At 40.2% G+C, this 21,613-nt stretch overlaps 1 protein-coding gene across 1 annotated transcript in view; it reads left to right on the top strand.

The window, feature by feature from the left end:
- LOC148874142 (partner of Y14 and mago-like) overlaps positions 1-21,299 on the top strand; it is a 63,485-nt gene extending 42,186 nt beyond the window's left edge. The window contains exon 4 of the mRNA XM_088966035.1: positions 20,954-21,299. Coding sequence (XP_088822161.1) covers positions 20,954-21,097 — 144 coding nt within the window. The 3' untranslated portion in view covers positions 21,098-21,299. The remainder of the gene's footprint in view (positions 1-20,953) is intronic.
- The last annotated feature ends 314 nt before the right edge of the window (positions 21,300-21,613 follow it).

Genomic DNA, 21,613 nt, shown 5'->3' with positions numbered 1-21,613 from the left:
TTGAGGCCCGAGCTCGTCCCAATGGACTTCAGGCCACTCCCAGATAGGAATGCACCGATCCATCTCTGAACACCCCGAGGCTTAGACACCTTGGGTCAGCCAGCTCAGAATAACTTGCTACAGGCAGCTCGCCACTCATGAGACAGCCCTGCGCAAGGTAATTCGTGGAAGGATAGTTCGGTATACAATAGGAAGGCCTCCTACTCGACCACCGTACCCGACAAATCTGGGGACAGCAGCCATGTCCCTCGTCAGATAGTGTCGCGCCTGTCACCTTTAGAAGGTGTCTCGCACATGACAGGTACGTACCCTGCAACGGCGGCCCCGCACGTGCCACCTCAGCCTTGCCTGTAACGGTTGTGGTAGACTGACAGTGGCGGTTATACCTACTTTGTCAGAAGCCAGAGGGCCTGAAGCAACGAGATTCTGTTATAAGAAGCTAATTCTCAAGGAACAAGGTATCTTTGAACCATCTGCGCAATCTGCACTCTTAGCCTTCGTTTTCCCTTTGCTTCTCACACAGAATACTGACTTAATGATCGGAGTGTTCCCGCTGGGCAAACCCCTTGGGAGTTCTTCTTCCTTCTCGTCTCAGGTACCCTTCAGGAGTCGCGTGAGTGCCAGCTAGGAGTGCCCGGATTGCACTACATCATTTGGCGCCGTCTGTGGGAACACGCTACAGAAAGCTAAGTTCTCATCCTACAAAAGCTAATTTCTCATCCTACAAAAGCTAAGTTCTCTTCTTACAAAAGCTAAGTCCTCTTCTCCTAGAAAGCTAAGTCCTCACTTTTTAGAAATTGAAGCTCTCGCTTTATAGTTTACATTTTTTATGAACTCAAAGACTCTCCAGGGAGCTAACAGACTAAGTGACTTTACTTTCAATTCGGATAAAGCCTCATCAGTCCTCTTCCCAAGGTCCCCCCTACAAAGATGAGCTCTTCGTGGCTTCCGTGGGAGTTGGCGGCCAACAGATTACATAGGCGCCCTTACCGGTCGAGCCTTCCAAGGCTCTCGTGTGAGCTGGCGACCTAAAGTTAGTAGTGCTGCCCCCGAAGGTTGAGTTCCTAGTAGCTTCTTGTAGGAGTGGGTGACCGGCATTACGAAGCTGATGCAACGCAATCATAGCTATAAGGCACCCACCTGGTCAGCTTGGCACCTTACAGGTAGCTCGGCACCTCGCAGGCAGCTCAACACTTGGTCAGCTCGACACCTCACTGGTAGCTTAGCGCCTAGTCAGTTCGGCCCCTCACAGGCAAAGCCTACGGGCCACATTACTGCTAAAAACCCAGTCGCCTCTTCGGCACAGGCAAAGTCAAAATAGAGTGGACTACGAGTCACTCCCAAAAGCCTACGGGCCACATTACTACTTAAGACCCAGTCGCCTCTTTGGCACGGGCAAAGTCAAAGAAGAGTGGACTATGAGTCGCTCCCAAAGCCTACGGGCCACATTACTGCTTAAGACCCAGTCACCTCTTCGGCATGGGCAAAGTCAAGAAGAGTGGACTACGAGTCGCTCCCAAAGCCTACGGGCCACACTATTGTTGAATACCTAGTCGCTTCCTCAGCATGAGCAAAATTAGCAAAAGTGAACTATAAGTTGCCCCCCAGAGCCTAAGGGCTACACTACTGAACTGGTGGAGACCTCCTCACCTTACAGACAGCTTGCCATTGGCAGGCAGCTCGCCACATACAGGTAGCTCCTAAAGCCTAAGGAATTGGATAAGCACTTACTAGCTCGTCGACTTACGAGCCAAAAGAAGAAATCTACTCCCTTCGCTGAGTTACTCTCAGCTCGGGAGTGGGGGGCAAATGATGAGGGCGGATTTGGCCCTCCAGTGAAATTGTGACACCTGGCACCTCATGCAAACCAAGTGCAGCCTCTTGACAACTGGGCAGCTCGGGAAGCTCGGGCAGCTTGGCAGAGCTTGCCACAACTTGCCACTTACAGACAACTCGGCATGGCTCGCCACAGGCAGCTTGGCAGAGCTCGCCACAAGCAGCTCGAAATAGCTCGGGGAGCTCGGTATAGCTAGGGGCAGCTCGCCATAGGCAGCTGACCACTCCGCAGGCAGCCTGGCGTCTTACGAAGAGCTCGCCACTTAGGGCCAGCTCGGCACTTATAGGTAGCTCGGCATAGGCAGCTGGCCGCTCCGCAGGCAACTTGACGTCTTATGAAGAGCTTGCCACTTAGGGGCAGCTCGACACTTACAGGTAGCTTGACACTTAGGGGCAGCTCGGCATATCGCAGGAAGATCTCCTGCCTGACAACCGTACCTGACAGATCCGGAGGCCTGCGCCCACGTCTCTCGCTAGGCGGCGCCGTGCCTGCCAGTCTTGAGAGCTATCCCTTGACTGGCAGAACCGTACTCTGCAGTAGCCGCCTGCACCCGCTACCTCAGCTCTGGCAGTAACGACTGTGGCAGAGAGACAGAGACGGTTACGCCTGACTTGACAGAGGCTGTTACGCCTGATTTGACAGGACACCACTATATAAGGACTCCGACCCCCAAAGACAAGGGGGAGAGAATGAAAAAATGGAGGTAATCCTTGCTCTCTAGCTCTCTTATTTCTCTCCAAGCTCCCTACAATCAGAATGCTAACTTAGGCATCGGAGGGTTCCCACCGGGAAAATACCCCCGGGTCCTCTGATTCAGTTCTTACAAGTCCCTCAGCTCCCGCCGCCTGCAAAGGAGAGATCACCTCATGCAGAGGGTAGTGGGGTTATGCTACACCAGGGAGCTCGTCACCAAGTAGCTCTCCACCAGGGAGCTCGTCACCAGGTAGCTCTCCACCAGGGAGCTCGTCACTAGGTAGCTCACCACCGGGGAGTTTGCCACCAAGTAGCTCATCACCAGGCAGTTTGCCACCAGGGAGCTCCATCATCCTCTGAGTCACAAGCCACCTGGGAGCTGGTCAAATGACGAGGTACTTAGCCAAAAAATTGGTACATCACAACAAAATTGGTATGTGACCAGAAACGGTTACATCACTTTCTATCATCCGTACCTCTCTTTTCTCTCTCTCTCTCTCTCTCTCTCTCCATCTCTCTCTCTCAATCATCTCAAGCAACAACAGAAAGAAACCCCCAAAAAGTGTGGATTACATCATTAGGGGATAGCAGTATGCCTCTCCAAGGTCTACTGTCCAAAAATTTTCGGGAGCTAACTTCACTACATAAAATCAAGCTCAACTTTGATGGATGCAGCTGTGGAGACCCTGGAAATTTGGGAATCAGAGGCATCTTTAGAACTTAACAATTTATACTTTTCCAATTGGAATTGGTTAATTTTGCTCATGCTGAAATATACTGTCTCATCTAAGGGCTGAGGGTGGTTGTGTTTGGTTACTTAAAACTTGGAACTGAAAGGGGATTCCAGAATTGTAACTGGTTGGTTAATGGGTGAAGGGTTTAGTCCCCTGGATTCATATCCACAACATGAGGGAAGCAATATCCTTGGATCCATTTTGAACATCTCATTTAAATGGATTTATTTATAGTAGTTCAAAAAATTCAGCTGACTTTTCTGAGGGTAGGATCTAATATTTGTATTGGGGGCGACTTGGGAGGCTTGCAATTGTATATTGGGACTTCCATTTGTTTTTTCATGTTTGCACTTATGGCTCAGTTTGGAAGGAGTACAAATACAAATATGTATAGTGCAAACCCTTGCATTTTATATTATTTTGTATGTATTTGCACTGTACATATTTGTATTTGTACTCTTTCCAAACTGAGCCTATGGGACTTGCTAGTTGACTTTAGCTAAACATGTCTTCTTTCATTCTGCAAATACATTTTGTTGATTCGCTATTGATAAAAGAAAAGGAATCACCACTTTTTTTAATGACTGCATGTGGTTGACTGGACCTGATTCTTTGAATTGCACCTCCAGGGGTTAAATGGGAGATAGAATAGTGAGACTGAAGGATGAGAGAGGGGAAATAATGAAATGTCAAGGATCTGTGGTGCTTACCCTCAAGATTCTATTGATTTCCCATCACAGCTTAAATTTTGTGAGAAGAGAGAGATTGATCAACTGAGAAGTTGCCATTGCTTCTGCCATACAAGTCCAAGACTTGACCTTTGAGGAATTGCTTGGATAGAGAGGGAAGAAAGGACAAGAAAGAGTGGTTTTGCTGATATTCTGGATTTTGGGTGTTTGCTTTTTAGGGTTTGGATAAAATGTAAATGGGGGTTGTGGATGTAGGGCATTAGTGAAAATGTTAAGCCTATTCAATGCCTGTATTTCGAGTTGGTTGTTTGACCATCCAGGTTGGTTTTTCTGACAATGACAATGGATTTTTATCTATTAGTGGGTTAGGGGTTGGACTGATGCACTCTCTTAACTGGGCAACAGGTTGAAAGGTCTGACTGGGTTAATGAGGAGTTGAAAATATTGTTTTTTCTTCTTGTTGGGGGAACATGCCTGCTCAATACCCAACCAATAGGTGATTTTTTTTTTTTTTTTTTGTGATCAATAACAGAAACTTTTATTAAACATCATTGAAGGAACAGATACAAGAAAGCAAGGGGAGAGGTAAGCTCTCTTAACCCTCCATGCTCAATACCCAACCAATAGGTGATTTTCTTTTTTTTTTTTCCGGATCAATAACAGAAACTTTTGTTAAACATCATTGAAGGAACAGATAAAGAAAGCAAGGGGAGAGGTAAACTCTCTTAACCCTCCCTGAAATGAAAATCAAGTTACAACAAAGCCCAAACTGGTTCAGCCCTGACTCTCTTGGTTGCGTATGTTGATGATATTGTGATGGCAGGGAATGATATTGATGAAATTAATTAAGTGGTTACTCAGGAGAAAGTGAAGGATTTAGGTGAATTGCAATATTTCTTGGAAATTGAAGTGACTAGATCCAAGCATGGTATTTTCATCTCCTAGAGGAAATATGTCCTTGATCTCCTATAGGGAACTAGAGAGTTAAGGATTAAACATGCAGACACATCCATTGAGCAAAATCATAAGATAAATGTGGAAGGGGGTAAGCCTCTTGAATATAAAAGTATGTATCAATGACTGATTTGAAAGCTTCTCTATCTTTGCCTGACATGTTTTGACATTTCCTATGTAGTTAGCATTGTCAGTTAGTATAACTAACTGTCATTGTGATGGAAGGGAATGATATTGATGAGATTAATTAAGTGGTTACTCAGGAGAAAGTGAAGGATTTAGGTGAATTGCAATATTTCTTGGAAATTGAAGTGACTAGATCCAAGCATGGTATTTTCATCTCCTAGAGGAAATATGTCCTTGATCTCCTATAGGAAACTAGAAAGATAAGGATTAAACATGCAGACACATCCATTGAGCAAAATCATAAGATAAATGTGGAAGGGGGTAAGCCTCTTGAATATAAAAGTATGTATCAATGACTGATTTGAAAGCTTCTCTATCTTTGCCTGACATGTTTTGACATTTCCTATGTAGTTAGCATTGTCGGTTAGTATATGCACTCTCCTAGGACAACTCATCTTCTTGTTATTAAAAGAATACTAGCCTACTTGAAGAAGTGTCCAGGCCGAGGTATACTCTTCAAGAATAGTGGTCATATGAAGATAGACGTGTACATTGATGCAATTTGGGCAAGGTGTGTTGATGATTGGAGATCCACTTCAAGGTATTGCGCTCTTGTTGGAGGGAATCTCATTTCTTGGAGGAGTAAGAAACAAAATGTTGTTTCTTGCTCCAGTGCTGAAGCAGAGTATGGGTCTATGTCTAATGGTGTAGCTGAAGTGTTATGGCTGAGATCCCTACTTGAGGAATTAGGCATCGAGTATGAAAGACCCTTGATGTTGTATAGTCATAACCAGGCCGCCATTAACATTACTCATAACCCAATACAGCATGATAGAGCAAAACACATTGAAGTGGACCAACATCTCGTCAGAGAGAAAGTAGCTTCCCAAGAAGCCTGCCTTTCTTATGTAGCCTCTGATTTGCAACTTGTTGATCTTTTCATTCAAGCAATTGCCAAAGTCAAGCTAGAGACAGATTTATGCAAGTTGGGAATGACAAATATCTATTTCCAACTTGAGGGGGGAGTGTAGATATGCAGTTAATTAGTTTGTGGTCCCATTGGTTATTATTTTTTATTGTCTTGTTATTTTTATTAGTTTGTTAACTTGTCTTTGGAGTGGCAGGGTGGACTGATTCTGTACCCCCTTTTCCTTTTCTCATTCTTTCTGTCGTCTACCTTCTTCTCCTCTGTTTTCTCACTTCCTTTTTTCCTTTTCTTCTACTGTTTTCCTTACCAAAACAGGTCTGAATACCATTGGTTACAGCCAACTTATCTGATTTCTCCATTTCCTGGAAGAATTGAATCTATTGAGCATGTAATCCAAAAAGCTCAGCATACATGATCATAGGCCTTTTTCAAATCTAACTTAAGTAGCACTCCTTCCTCCCATTCCTCCTTGAGTCAATTAGCTCATTTGCCACTGAAACCCCATCAAGAATCTGCCTCCCTTCTACAAAGGCTCCCTAAGGACTTGTCCAGCACCCCTTCACATTCTTTTAGGTAAAACCTTTGCAATCACTCTGTAGACATCACGAATGAGACTGATAGGTCTGAAGTTTTTTGAAATTTCTGCCCCTTTTCTTTTTGGTTATCAATGAAATGAAGGTTCAATTTAAACTTTCTTTTTGGGATACCACAGTTGCTCTTTGTTTGTACCAAACCCCCTCTCCCCACCCCCATAAAGAGAGGCATGGGATGAACAGAAGAAGGTTACAAACTTCCACAGTACCACATCAGCAGACACATTTTTCTTTTGTAGAAATCAGATTATAAACTTGATAACCTTTGATAGGCTGAGCATTCAAGAAATTTACAATACAGATTTAAGGTCAAGCTTTGTATGGCAAGGACTGGGAATATGAAAAAAGAGAAAAGACTTAAAAGGAAATTGAAGACAGTCACAGGAGTGCTAACATGCAACCTGAAGCAGGATTTTGAAATTCAAGACATGAGATGGCATACTATTAAAGAAGTATGCTAGAATGATGCATTACTGTTTAGAAGGCCTTGACCAACTTCCAACATAATAGAATGAACTAAATGCTCTTAAAATTCTCTGAAGCCAAAACCTAGTGGGTGACTCCAATGATAATTAAATCAATAATTACCCAAGGGGAATTAGTGCTATTCATTAAAACCTTGGAAATCCTTTCCTTGCACATACCTAGAAAAATTCAATCAGCATGCATCCCCACATGATCATCTTTGTAGAGCTACAAATGAATTGGATTCAGATTGGATGTACCTAGTTCCAAATTAGTTATTGCTGAGAAGAGATGGATGAACTCTGAGACAAGGTTTTAAAAGTCTAAAGGCATAGTTGAGGCGTAATGGCCCAAAAAGGTGAGGTTTAAGCCTCAAGGCATTGCAAGGCGTAAGCCTCAAAGTTTAAGATAAAATTAATTTAAGTTTGTAAATTGATGATAATAACATATGATATGCCAAATTAAAATGATAGAAGGTACAAATATCCATAAGCTAAGTTAATAAGCAATAAGCTTCAACATTTAAGCACTAAATAAAATAATAACTAATCAACTAACAATTATAAACATTTTACATTTCATGTAAATAAACCAATTTAGAAGAAAAATCCATTATTATTGTTGAAATAATTTAGTTATTTGTATTAGGGTCTGTTTGGCTAGTTAAAGCCTTTTTTTTTTATTTTCTGTTATTGTACTCACTTACAACAGGGGCACAAGAGTCTTTTCCCTTCTTATTTCTGCCGCCCTATATAATATAATAGAAGTTGGCGCTGCCAGTACTGTTGCATTGCTCCAAACCTTTTCTTCTTCCTTTCTTCTTCTCTTCTCTCTTCTTCCCTTATCTTTTCTACTTCCTCATATTTCAATCGGATTTATTGCCAAGATGGTATCAGAGCAAGGCTGTTGAATCTGGGTGACCACGTTTTCTCTTCAAGTTGTTGAATCTAGGAGGAATAGAGGATTGATCTGGGTTGATCAAATCAGATCTGCAACTGGTACAGCCCTAAAGTTTTCTTTCTTCTTTTATTTCTTTCCTTGGTCGTGTACCAAGTGGAGAACAAATGAATCCAAACCACTGAATGTCGGCAGACTTTTGTGAGGGTTATACCTCTTTTATTTGTTGGATCGTGTGATCCTGTACCTGTGAAAAGGTGACTGTAGGTCATAGATGACCTGTTTTCTCTGGCTCATTAGTCTGATTTCTTGTGTTAGGATCTCTCTTATTGATTAATGCTGTGGTGGAACTTACTAGAAAACCAGTAGGCTGGGATTGTTCTTCATGCAGATCTGAAAATCAATCTCGTCATAATTCTTCTTTGGAAATTGGTGTTGTTTTTTGTGCTCAGATTAAGTCCAGACCTGAATTGTTGTGTGTGGAGCTTTTGTCAATATAAGGAGGGATCCTAAGTTGAGAGTTTAGATAAAAAAAAACTGTGTTTACCATGTCGTCTGAGAATTCTGCTACTTCAGAGATTTCAGGAAGCCACAATGGAGTGAGTGGGGGAATGGATATGAATTTCCCCATGGTTGTTATTCCCTTTGATGGTCTGAACTACCTTGAGTGGTCTAGGGGAATAAAACTCTACAACATTGCTAGGGGGAAAATAGGATACATCAATGGGAGAGTGAAGGAACCGAAGAACGGAAGTGTTGAATATGATAGGTGGAACCAAGAGAATAGTATGGTGATGTCATGGCTCTTGGTTTCCATCTTGCCACAGGTAAGGAAGACTTTTATGTGGGCTGAAACTGCTTGTGAGATATGGGAACAAGCAAGGTCCACCTATTCAGAGCAGAGACACTATGTCAAGATATACCAACTGCAAGCTGAATCCTCTACTTGCAAGCAGGGGGAGAGGAGTCTCTCGATGTACTATTCTGATTTGACATCGATATGGAAAGAACTTGATCACTATCAGAATGTGAATTGGAAGTGTGATGAAGATGCAAAGGCATATAAGTCACTTGTATCTCAGCAACGGGTCTTTGCCTTCCTCCTAGGGCTGAATCCTTCATCTGAGTCCATCAGGGTGTAGATCTTGGGTAGTAAAGACTTGCCATCAGTTCAGGAGGTGTATGCCTTAGTGCAGTCAGAAGAGAGTAGAAGAAGTGTGATGAATTGTGTAGAGGGGGAGTCAGTTGCCCTAGTTGTCTGGGGAAATTCAGATACAAATGTCGGAGGTGCTTTTAAGAAAGGTGACTCTCAGAAGAGAACAGATGATGAGAGTAAACTTTGGTGCACTCACTGCCAGAAGACAAGACACACTAGAGATACATGTTGGGCTCTCCATGGAAAACCTAAATGGGCACAGGATTTGGGTAAGAAGTCAACACCTGATCAGGGCAAGAAACCAAGTCAGTAGAATCAGAAAAAGTATAACTTAGCTAATATGGCATCTCTAAAGACTAGTCCATTGGTAACTCAGGAAAGGCATCCCAGTTTTGACCCTAAGTAAGAAATTATCAACTCCTTTCATGACCATTTGGAATTGTATGGTAGGACTCTGTGCCAGATGGATTCTGGTCCTACTCCCTTTACCTTTTTCGCGTCTGCATCAGGTAACGTTGCCACTGCCTTCCATGTGTCATCTCATACCACTGATTCTCCTTGGGTTATTGACTCTAGAGCCTCAAACCACATGATCAGTACGTCAAATTTATTTTAGACAAATAACCACCTCTCTGGGAGAGGTAAGGTGAGACTAGCCGATGGTTCTTTCTCTACCATAGCTGGCCAAGGTACCATACCTCTCCCACTCGGCCTTACCCTTTCTAATGTACTGCATGTTCCGAAATTACCTATAAATTTGCTGTCCTTTAGTAGTATAACTCACTCCTTGAATTGTTTAGTCACTTTCTTTCCGTCTTCATGTGTGTTTCAGGATGGCCTCGGGGAAAACGATTTGGTAGAGGAAGCATGGTGGATGGTCTCTACGTGTTGGAGAATAAAGCTGGTATTGTGGCTACAGAGTCCATGAGTTTGTCCAGTGAGAGTCAAACCTATTTATGGCATAGTCGTCTTGGTCATCTTTCTTTTGAGTCATTAAAAGTTATGTTCCCAAAGTTGTTTGAATCCTTGTCAGTGAGTCAGTTACAGTGTCAGACATGTCAATTGAGTAAACATTGTAAAAGTTCTTTTCCTTTAAGAAATAAAAGATCTGAATTTCCATTTCATATTGTTTATTCTGATGTTTGGGGCCCCGTTACTCTACCTATTGAGGCTGGATATAAGTACTTTGTAAAATAAGAGTAAACAGAGGAAGAAGAAGAATTTGTTATATTATTCATCAATCTCGTATGTATATATACAAGTTACAAATTCTTTGTTAGGAAAGAATATATTAGGAAAGAAGACTAATCAAATTCCTACAAATCTGTCCTACAATCAAGGTAAATCATATCTCCCTAGTATTTACTTCCTATTTTAGTTATACAGTCTGTAACATCATATCTCCCTAGTATTTACTTCCTATTTTAATTATATAGTCTGTAACACTCCCCCTCAAGCTGGAGCATAGATATTAATCATGCCCAGCTTGTGAAGATATCTCCCAGTTGTTCTCTTGTTTTCACATAACCTGTGGAAATCAAACCTTGCTGAATCTTTTCACGAACGAAATGGCAATCAATCTCGATATGCTTAGTTCGTTAATGAAAAACAGGATTAGATGCAATGTGAAGAGCAGCTTGGTTATCACACCACAACTTGGCTGGTACTGAAGTTTTAAGACCTACTCCAGTTAGAAGCTGATATATCCACATTATTTCACACACAGACTTGGCCATAGTTCTATATTCCGATTCTGCATTCGAACGTGAGACAACATTCTGCTTCTTGCTTTTCCATGAAACTAGATTCCCTCCAACAAATACACAATAGCCTGAAGTAGACCTTCGATCTTCCTTGGATCCTCCCTAGTTAGCATAAGAAAAACATTAAATTCTAGCATGACCATGATTGCCATACAAAATTCCTCGCCCAGGTGCTCCTTTTAAGTAGCACAAAATTTGTTCTACAGCTGTCCAGTGATTAACTGTTGGAGAGGACATGTACCGACTCACCACACTAACTGAATACGCAATATCTGGACGAGTTACAGTAAGATAATTCAACTTTCCAACCAATCTTCTATATCTCTCAGGATCTTCAAATAATTCACCATCTTTTGTGAGCTGCAAGTTAGGAATCATTGGAGTGCTACATGGCTTAGCTCCCAACTTTCTCGTCTCAGACAACAAGTCAAGTACATATTTCCTTTGAGATAAAAATATTCCCTTCTTGCTTTTTGTTACCTCAACACCCAAGAAGTATTTCAACATTCCCAAATCTTTGGTATGAAACTGAGTGTGGAGAAAGGATTTAAGGGATGAAATTCCTATAGTATCACTCCCTATAATGACAATATCATCCACATACACAACTAACAAAATGATGCCAGCAGCAAAGTGCTTGAAGAAAACAGAATGTTTAGACTTACTTTTCTTCATACCAAAATTCTCGACTGCCTGACCAAACTTTCCAAACCAGGCATGGGGACTCTGCTTCAACCTGTACAGAGACTTATGAAGATAGCAAACTTTCCCATACTCCCCCTGAGCAACAAAGCTAGGCGGTTGCTCCATATAAACTTCTTCTTGAAGATCCCCATGAAGAAAAGCATTTTTGATGTCTAACTGATGAAGGGGCCAATTATAAGTAGCTGCCATAGAAATAAACAACCTGACAGAAGTAAGTTTAGCAACAAGAGAAAAGATATCAGAATAATCCACTCCATAAGTCTGAGCATATCCTTTAGCAACAAGATGGGCTTTCAATCGGGCAATGGACCCATCAAGATTGACTTTAACTGTAAACACCCATTTACACCCAATAGCCTTCTTATTTGCAGGTAAATTTACCAAGGTCCAAGTACCATTGTCCTCTAAAGCATTCATCTCCTCAATCATAGCATTCCGCCATCCAGGGTGAGAAAGGGCTTCTTTAACAGTCTTAGGAACAGAGATAGAATCAAGAGATGCAATAAAAGAACAAGAAGATGACGACAAATGATTATAAGACACAAATGAAGATACTAGATAAGTACACTTACGCTTACCTTTACGAAGAGCAATAGGAAGATCATCATTAGAGACAGGTTCTGATGACGAAGGAACAGGATCAGTTGAGATTGGACCTGCCGACGAAGGAGCTGGTGCAGGACATGGATTCGGAGGGGTTGGTCGCCGAGAATAAACCTGTATTGTAGGTGGCTTAGGCCTGGCAGGAGCAGATTCAATAGGATGTGAACCAGATGATGTGACAGTATAGATTAACAAATCATCATCCTCCCCCTGACTTGAATGAGGAGTAGATGGAAAGAAAGGTATATCTTCTAGGAAATTAACATCACTTGACACAAGATATCTGTGAAGAGTAGGACAATAACATCTATACCCTTTTTGAACACGAGAATATCCAAGAAAAACACACTTCAAAGATTTTGGATCTAGTTTGGTAACCTGAGGACGAACATCCTGAACAAAGCATGTACACCCAAATACCCTAGGCTCAATAGGAAACAATGTTTTATTTGGAAACAGAACATGATAAGGAGTCTTACCCTGAAGGACAGATGAAGACATATGGTTAATCAAAAAACATGCTATGGAAACTGCATTAGCCCAGAAAGGTTTAGGAACCTTCATTTGAAATAACAAAGCTCTTGCAGTTTCAAGGTGTCTATTTTTCCGTTCAGCAACCCCATTTTGAGATGGTGTATCTACACAAGAAGTTTGATGAAGAATGCCATGCTGAAGCATGTAAGTTTGAAAGGATTCTGACAAGTACTCCTTAGCATTATCACTTCTTAATATTTGTACAGAAACATTAAATTGAGTTTTAACTTCAGCACAGAAAGCAGAAAAATGAGAAAGCACCTCAGAACGATTTTTTCATTAAATATAACCATGTCATACTAGAGTAATCATCAACAAAAGTAACAAAATACTTAAACCCAGTTTTGGACTCAACTGGACACGGACCCCAAACATCTGAATGGACTAATTCAAAAGGAGCATTAACTCGTTTATTGACTCTAGGACTCGAACTAAGACGATGGTGTTTAGCAAACTGACAAGATTCACAATTTAATGACGATAATTTCTGAAATTGAGGACAAATTTGCTTTAACACATGGAGAGAGGGGTGGCCCAACCGACAATGCGCTTCAAAAGGGGTTACAACATCAGAACCGTCTATGGATCTTGGAACTTGTGTATCAAGGATGTAGAGACCTCCAGACTCATGTCCCTTACCAATAATCTTCTTCATCGTAAGATCCTGAAATAAACAATAATCAGGAAAAAAATGAGACACAGCAATTAAGGGTACGAGTGAGTTTGCTAACAGAAATTAAATTAAATGATAACTGAGGTAAACTAAGAACATATGACAAAGGAAGTGATGGTGTTGGACTAATTGTGCCAGACCCAATAACACAAGATGTTGACCCATCTGCTAAAGTAACAGGAGAGGTAGATTTATGTGACTGAAAGGTAGAACACAGACTTGAATTACCTATAATATGATTTGTAGCTCCAGAATCAATGACCCATTTTGAAGAGGAGGAAACAAGACATGTATTGGGTTTACGTGACTCGACGATGGCAGTAACAGGAGTAGATTGTGGTTTCAATGATTCTTGGTACTGAGCAAATTTGGCATATTCATCTGCAGATATCATAACAGACTTTTCAGAAGTATCTGTGGTGGAAGCAATATGGGCTGACTGAGTTTTCTTATTCTGCAACTTCTTGCAATCCCGCTTCATATGTCCTGGCTTATGACAATAATGACACTATCTCTCCTAACTCCTGTCCACGAGTATTAGTATTCCTGTCATAGTTACTTGATCTACCACTACCACTCCTGTATTGTTTTCTCCCTGATTCAGATGTATTATTACGGCTGACAAGGGCACTACTAGGCTGAACAGGTGGAGAACATTCTATACGAAGGACCCTACTGAAAGCATCTTGTAGAGAAGAGATCTCTGAACTGGAAAGAATCTAAGATTTAGCAATCTCAAATTTAGAAGGTAGGCTAGCTAAAAAACTCATAACAGCCATCTTTTCTCGCTGAGCTTGTTGAACAGTCACATCAGTACTAAACGGAAGCAACATATTAAGTTCTTCATATGTTTTCTTGAAATCCATGAAATAGCTTGTAAGAGATCTATCGCCTTTGTCTACCCTGTAAAAGGCTTTGCACACATCATAAATGCGGGAAATATTCCCCTTTCCGGAGTACAAGAACTCTAGATAGTTCATTAATTCCTTAACAAATCATAGTGAGTGACTAAACCAACCACTTCACTTTCAATGGAGTTGCGTATCTGCAAGAACAAACGGGCATCCTCCCTCAACCAAGACTTTCTCGAGTCATCATTAGGAGGGTCATCAGTCAAATGGTTATCCATAGCAATACTCAACAAATATAGTTGAACAGTTTTACTCCAATCCAGATAATTAGAGCCATTAAGCTTATGCTCAGTTATTTTTGACATCACTGAATAACATCCGACATAACTACTGATTTCTTGTCTGCCATAATCCTAAAATTCAAATAAATAGAATATTTTGAACACCGAAAATCAATCAGGGCACACCTGTTGAAAACATCGGAATGGATATGCATGTAACAAAGCACAAATATGTGCTATACAGGACAAGGCGAGCCAAAAGACAATGACCGAAAAAAAATTTTCCAGCGACAGATGTGCCTCCAAGTGTTGGCGCGCGTGACTGTGGCAGAATCTTCAGGCGGTGTGTGAGACACGCGCAGGGCTGCTGACTGCCGGACTTTGTAGAGACTAGATGCTCTGATTGCTCCAAGGTGACTCAAAACACCCAGAAATTTTCCTCTACCTATTGTTTACTTAAAACAAAAGGGTAGGTAGAGACTAGATGCTTTGATGCCATGTAAAATAAGAGTAAACAGAGGAAGAAGAAGAATTTGTTATATTATTTATCAATCTCGTATGTATATATACAAGTTACAAATTCTATGTTAGGAAAGAATATATTAGAAAAAAAGACTAATCAAATTCCTACAAATTTGTCCTACAATCAAGGTAAATCATATCTCCCTAGTATTTACTTCCTATTTTAGTTATACAGTCTGTAACATCATATCTCCCTAGTATTTACTTCCTATTTTAATTATACAGTCTATAACATCTTCCTATTTTAATTATACAATCTGTAACATACTTCATTACCTTGATTGATGATTACTCTAGATGCACTTGGGTTTACCCTATGCGATCTAGAGATGAAGTGCCAAAAATTGTGAAAGACCTTCAACGCATGGTGTTTACTCATTTCCAAACTGAAATCCATATCTTCCAGTCAAACAATGCGAAGGAATACTTCCATAGTGATCTCACAAAGTTTTTGTTTCGAGTGGATCACTTCAACGAAGCTCTTGTGCTAGGACACCCCAACAAAACGGTACTGCTAAACGAAAGAACCGTCACCTTCTCGAAGTAGCTCGTGGCTTATTAATTCATATGAATGTGCCAAAACGTTTTTGGATGGATGCAGTTTTGTGTGCTACATACATCATCAACCGTATGCCATCTCGGTTACTAGAGTATAAGGCCCCACATCAACTTCTGTTTCCTACAGTTCCATTGTCTACCATTCCGATGCGTGTTTTTGGGTGTCGTTGCTTTGTCCATAACTTGTCCCCTACTCGAGGTAAGCTTGATCCTCGGGCTATTCCTTGTGTTTTCCTTGGTTACCATTTATCTCAAAAGGGGTATCGTTGCTATGATCCTACCTCTCACAAGTACTATGTATCCATTGATGTATCATTCTTTGATAATCAACCTTTCTTCTCGGTTTCTCCTCAGGGGGAGAGTAGGGTTGAGGAGAAACAGGCGGCTCAAACTCAACTACCTCCTTTACCCAATCCTCCTCCATTCCGTGTCTTTCATCGTCACCATAAAAGCCAGCAGAGTTCAAGAGCCGTGGAACCTGACACTATGCAACCAACATCATCGGATTCGCCAAAGGCAGATCCTTCTCATCAGCCAGGTACACTTGCTCCTATCGATATGTCTGTTCTTCTCAATGTTGATTCCCCTGTCATCAATGATCTCGATGTTCCTATTGCTAAGAGAAAGGGTGTTAGATCTTGTACCACTAATCATCCTATCTCTAATTTTCTGTCCTATGATCACATTTCACCTCCATTCCATGCATTCCTCTCTTCTGTGGACAGTGTCCCCGTTCCTAAGAATGTGGCAAAAGCTTTATCTAAACCTGAATGGACAGATGCAATGCAGGAAGAAATTGATACATTACACAAAAATGGCACTTGGGAGTTGGTGGATCTTCCTGAAGGGAAGGAACCAGTGGGTTGCAAGTGGGTGTTCACAGTGAAATACAAGGCTGATGGAATTGTTGAAAGGTACAAGGCTAGATTGGTAGCAAGAGGTTTTACACAGGTATATGGAGTGGACTATGCAGAGAATTTTGTTAGTAGCCAAGATGAACTCTATCAGGATTCTTCTTTCATTGGCAGCAAATCTTGACTGGGAACTTCACCAATTGGACATCAAAAATGCTTTATTGAATGGTGACTTGGAAGAGGAAATGTACATGACCCAACCTCTAGGTTTTTGTGCCAAAGGCAGTGAACAAAAAATGTGCAGGTTAAAAAAATCTTTATTTGGGTTGAAACAATCACCTCGGGCTTGGTTTAGTAAGTTCCACTTAGCTGTTCAACAGATGGGGTTCAAACAATGCTAGTAAGATCACACTCTATTTGTTAGAAAAGGTGAAGGGAAAATTGCAGCTCTAATTGTGTATGTAGATGACATAGTGATCACAGGAGATTGGGAGGCTGAAATACGGAGACTAAAAAAATTCTTAGCCACTCAATTTGAGGTGAAAGATCTAGACCCCTTACGTTATTTCCTTGGAATTGAAGTTGCTCGTTCTCACAAGGGCATCTTTATTTCCCAATGGAAATATGTACCAGATCTACTAGAAGATATAGACAAGTTGGGGGTAAAACCAATTGACTCACCAATTGAATCTAATCACCAGCTGGGAGACAGTCAGGGAGAGTTTTTGAAAGATATGAAGAAGTTCCAGAGACTCGTAGGGAGACACTTGTATTTGTTTATGACCAGGCCTGATATTGCTTATGCAATGAGTATCCTTAGTCAGTTCATGCACAATCCTAGGACAATTCATTTTGAAGTTGCAGGGAGGATCCTTAGATACCTCAAGAAGTTTCCCAGAGCTTGTTTGTTGTTCCAGAAACATGGACACTTAAAGGTGGAAGTATATACTGATGCTGATTGGGTAGGAGCAGTTGATGACTGAAAGTCTATCAGTGGGTATTGTGCCTTTGTAGGAGGAAACCTAGTCACATGGAGAAGTAAAAAACAAAGTGTGGTGGCTAGATCTAGTGCTGAAGCAGAATATAGAGCGATGTCTCATTGGGTTGCTGAAATCATGTGGATAAGGAATCTGTTAGGTGAATTGGGTTTTGCAGTGAGCAAACCTATGTCACTCTACTGTGACAATAAAGCTGCCATCAATATTGCTGCTAATCCAGTCCTCCATGATAGGATGAAACACATTGAAGTGGACAAGCATTTTATTAGAGAGAAACTTGTAAATGGAGAAGTGTGTATTCCATATGTCAGCTCAGAAGAACAACTTGTAGATATCTTCACCGAAGGTCTTCATCATGTGTGGCACAATGATTTGTGTGATAAGTTGGGCATGATTGACATCTATGCTCCAACTTGACGGGGAGTGTTGAAATAATTTAGTTATTTGTGTTAGGGTCTGTTTGGTTAGTTAAAGTTTTTTTTTTTTATTTTCTATTCTTGTACTCACTTACAGCAAGGGCACAGGAGTCTTTTTCCTTCTTATTTATGTCGCCCTATATAATATAATAGAAGTTGGCACCACCAGTACTGTTCCATTGCTCCAACCTTCTTCCTTCCTTTCTTCTTCTCTTTTCTTCCCTTCTCTTCTCTACTTCCTCATATTTCAATCGGATTTATTGCCAAGAATTATTATTATTATTATTATTATTAAAAAGAAAAAAGATCCATTAGTAGATGAAATGAGAAAAATAACAAACTTGGCACATTACATTTAGAATAATGGAAAAATCTCACTTAATTTATCCAAAAGAAACTAAGAACTTGATTAGCCCTTTTTGCATTGAACTCTCTTAAAACACTAAGAAAGACCAATAGAATTTGATTTGCCTTATTGGTTTTTCTTTTTTATTCTTTTTTATTTAGGCTGTAATTATTGAACTATTTTTTTGTATTTTTCTATATGTTTTAAATTACAAAAATGTATATTTTTGCATTAATTTACTAAGTAATCATTAATACTTGAGTCCTATGCCTTTTTACACCTCATGCCTTGAGGCTTGAGGCTTATACCTCATTCTAACAAAGGCTTAAGCTTCACATCAAAGTTGTGAGGCTTAAGCCTTGAGGCAAAATCTGTGCGCCTCACCTCAAGGTGTACGCCTCACACCTCAAGGCTTAAGCCTTTAAAACAATGCTCTGAGATAAGTAGCATGTAGTCTTCAAACCGGGGCTGGTGCATATTTTGTAAGTATAGGGCACAAGGGCCTTTTAGCACCTGAGGTGCAAAGCAAGGTGTGTGCCATTTTGAAGCAAGGCACAAAATGCAAACCTAAAATTTAAAAGAAACTAATTGTTTTAAAAACCTTATTATTTCTTATTAAAATACATAAACTGAAAAGCATAATGTTTAAAACTTATTTTTGAGTGAAAGCAAAAATATTTGGATTGTACTAAGAATTTCAAGCACTCAACAATTCTATTATGTGAAACTTTCTAACCCTAGGAGACCAGCCCTTCATCTGTGAAATCCCCTTGAGGCAAGGCAACAAAAGAAAATGTTGGGGTTTAGGGCTTGCCCCCCCAACCTAAATTTTTGTCTTGTGAATATAAAGAGATTAGTGTTGTGATTTTAGCCATAGTTCATTCTATTTTTGGATTAGGTATCATATGTGAGTTGTACTATTGTTGCTTCTTTAGTAAAAATTATGCTATTTGAGATCCTATTTGTAAGAAATAAGACTTACAGTTAACCTTTTTATACAGTTAATGCAATATACTTCTACTCAAAAAATATTATTTGAATGGTCTTTATTTTTTTATTTTAAAAATTAATAGAATATTACTAGTGCAGAAACAAATAAAAATTTTAAGGTAATGTAGAAGTCAATAAACTATTACAAAGGTGTAAAACACAAGAATCTAATAAAAAGCAATTTTAAAAAGATGCACACCTGGACTGAGGCCAAAGGCACACTAGGACATGCCCTTTGAGAGGGGCTGTGCCTTGGTTTAGGTTAAGGCACATACTTTGAAATGTGCCTCACTTGTGCAACTAGGTCCACCATAGGTGTCCTTTTTAAACACTGGGCTGGTGGAATTCTTCATTAACTCGAGGCTTTTGCTTCCAGGCAAGGATCAAAATTTTGACACGATATGCCTTGTATCGGGCGTATCACATCATATCTTTTGGTTCCCGATACACCTGTTTTGCTGGTGTTTTCGGGAACCCATTCTTTTTTAGAATTATATATATATATATATTTGAAGATATATCCTGATGTACATTATTAGTATAGCCCTTGTTGTACAGTATTCTTATTATTTTACTTGTTCTTTTTATCTGTCCTATAAGGGTATTCTTGTAACTGTACATATCTTTTAATATAAAAGGGGCTCTTTGTGGTTGGGGCCGACTATTCTTAACACCCCTGAATCTGCTCTCTTGTTCTCAGTTCTGTTCACAATATATATATATAAAACTAAGAAAAGGGGGGGGGGAGTATCGTTCAAAATGCCGATACACAGAGGTGAATCGATACTTTGTCATTGATTTAGCTAGCTCTTAAGCAGCTTACCCAAATGTTAGATTAATATGGATGCTTCACAAAATGGCAATTGTTTTTCATTATAACCTGTAACCTTACCTGTGGTAGATTATGATTCTACCTTCTCGTTTTGCATCTTTTGTCCTCCTCTTAGTATAATGCTCCAATTATTTAAAAATGAAAATGAAAATATGATGAATGAAAAGGAAAATATGGTTAATATTTCAATTGGTTCTAGAGTAGTAATGATAAAAAAATTGATTCTAGAGTTGCCTGCTATCTAGTCAACATAGGTTTTGTCTGGTAAAGATGTAGCATAAAGATTTGTAGCATCATGTAGTGTCGTTAGTAAATCTGAACAATCATTGTAGTCATTTTTGTGGAGTGTTATGCTTGTAATGAAAGTTAGCAAAAATAAGCATGGTTAATTATGCTCCCATTTGGTGCCAATGGAGATGCATTACCAATTTCGGACAACATAGGCTGTGTCTCTGCCAGCATACATATGATCATATGCCTACAGTCACTGATTTCTGTGACGTGGACTAACAAGGAAAATTTAGGCACAGATTGAACATCCTCTGAATTGACAATGCAATAGCCCTGCCCATGGAAACCAAATATCTTAACCTTCTATTGCACTTTCTCCACAAATAACGTATTTTAATTTTCTAGGATATTTTCAAATAACATGGGTGAGAAAAATGCCATCATTAAGGAGATTATTGCACAAAAGCACTTAACTTGAAGAGTTTAGTAGTGAAATGCACCCTCTCATTTTGAGCTTCCACCTTAAGCTACTGCAAAATAAAATGCAGAAGCAAAGATGGTGAACTTTCTTTGCCTAAAAAGCAAATCTGGCTTCTTTCTCTCTTCCTCTTATACAGGACATTTCAACATTACGTATATAGAGTGGTAATAAGTGAAGGAAATGGTATTTAAGGTTATGCATTTCAGCTTTTATTAATTAACCTGAAAGTGTGCTAATTTGCAGATTCGACTCACGGAAGCTCAACAGCAGAAAACTGATCAGAAAGATATGAAGCCAGAGCAGTTAGACAAGGTGGCAAAATTAGAAGGTTGGCGTCAGGAGCTAAAGATTCTGGAGGAGAAGAAAGCAGAACTTGCAGCATCATGAGGTGAAGATCGTGATTGTCTGAAGAAACCGTGTAGTATCTCTTCTGTATGGGTTCTAATCCTTCTTGGGCATTTGGAGGATCCTTTTCTGTTTGTTCTGGTTGTGAATGGACTTCTAGGACAACAATAAAAATTCAGTGTTTGTGTACGAACCTGTTTCTGATTGTTTAAACTATTCAGACTTCTCTACCATTGCCATTTCAGCGATTTTCTTTTTCTTTGTAGATCTTCAAAGATATTAGTTCTTAAGTCCTCCGAATTACTTCCAACTCAAGCTCGTTTTTGGATCAGATAATTAAGTACACTTCTAAGATGGTCCTTGTTAGGAACTCACCATTTCAAGAGGGGTAAAACATGGAAGTTGCGGACCAGGGAGTTCGTTTGCCATTGGCAGAATGATGGGTTCCATTATTGCAGGCCATTCTCATCTCTTTTAAATCATGAATCTCCCTCGCTTGAAGGAGTGGAAGATGAATTCGGCTTCGGTCAGGTGAAGCCCGCTCCAACAGCCTTTACA

This window comes from Nelumbo lutea, chromosome 1 (assembly GCF_056320005.1).
Source record: "Nelumbo lutea isolate HS-2025 chromosome 1, American lotus-T2T, whole genome shotgun sequence".
Classification (NCBI taxonomy): Eukaryota; Viridiplantae; Streptophyta; class Magnoliopsida; order Proteales; family Nelumbonaceae; genus Nelumbo; species Nelumbo lutea.
This window is presented reverse-complemented; position numbering and strand designations above follow the sequence as displayed.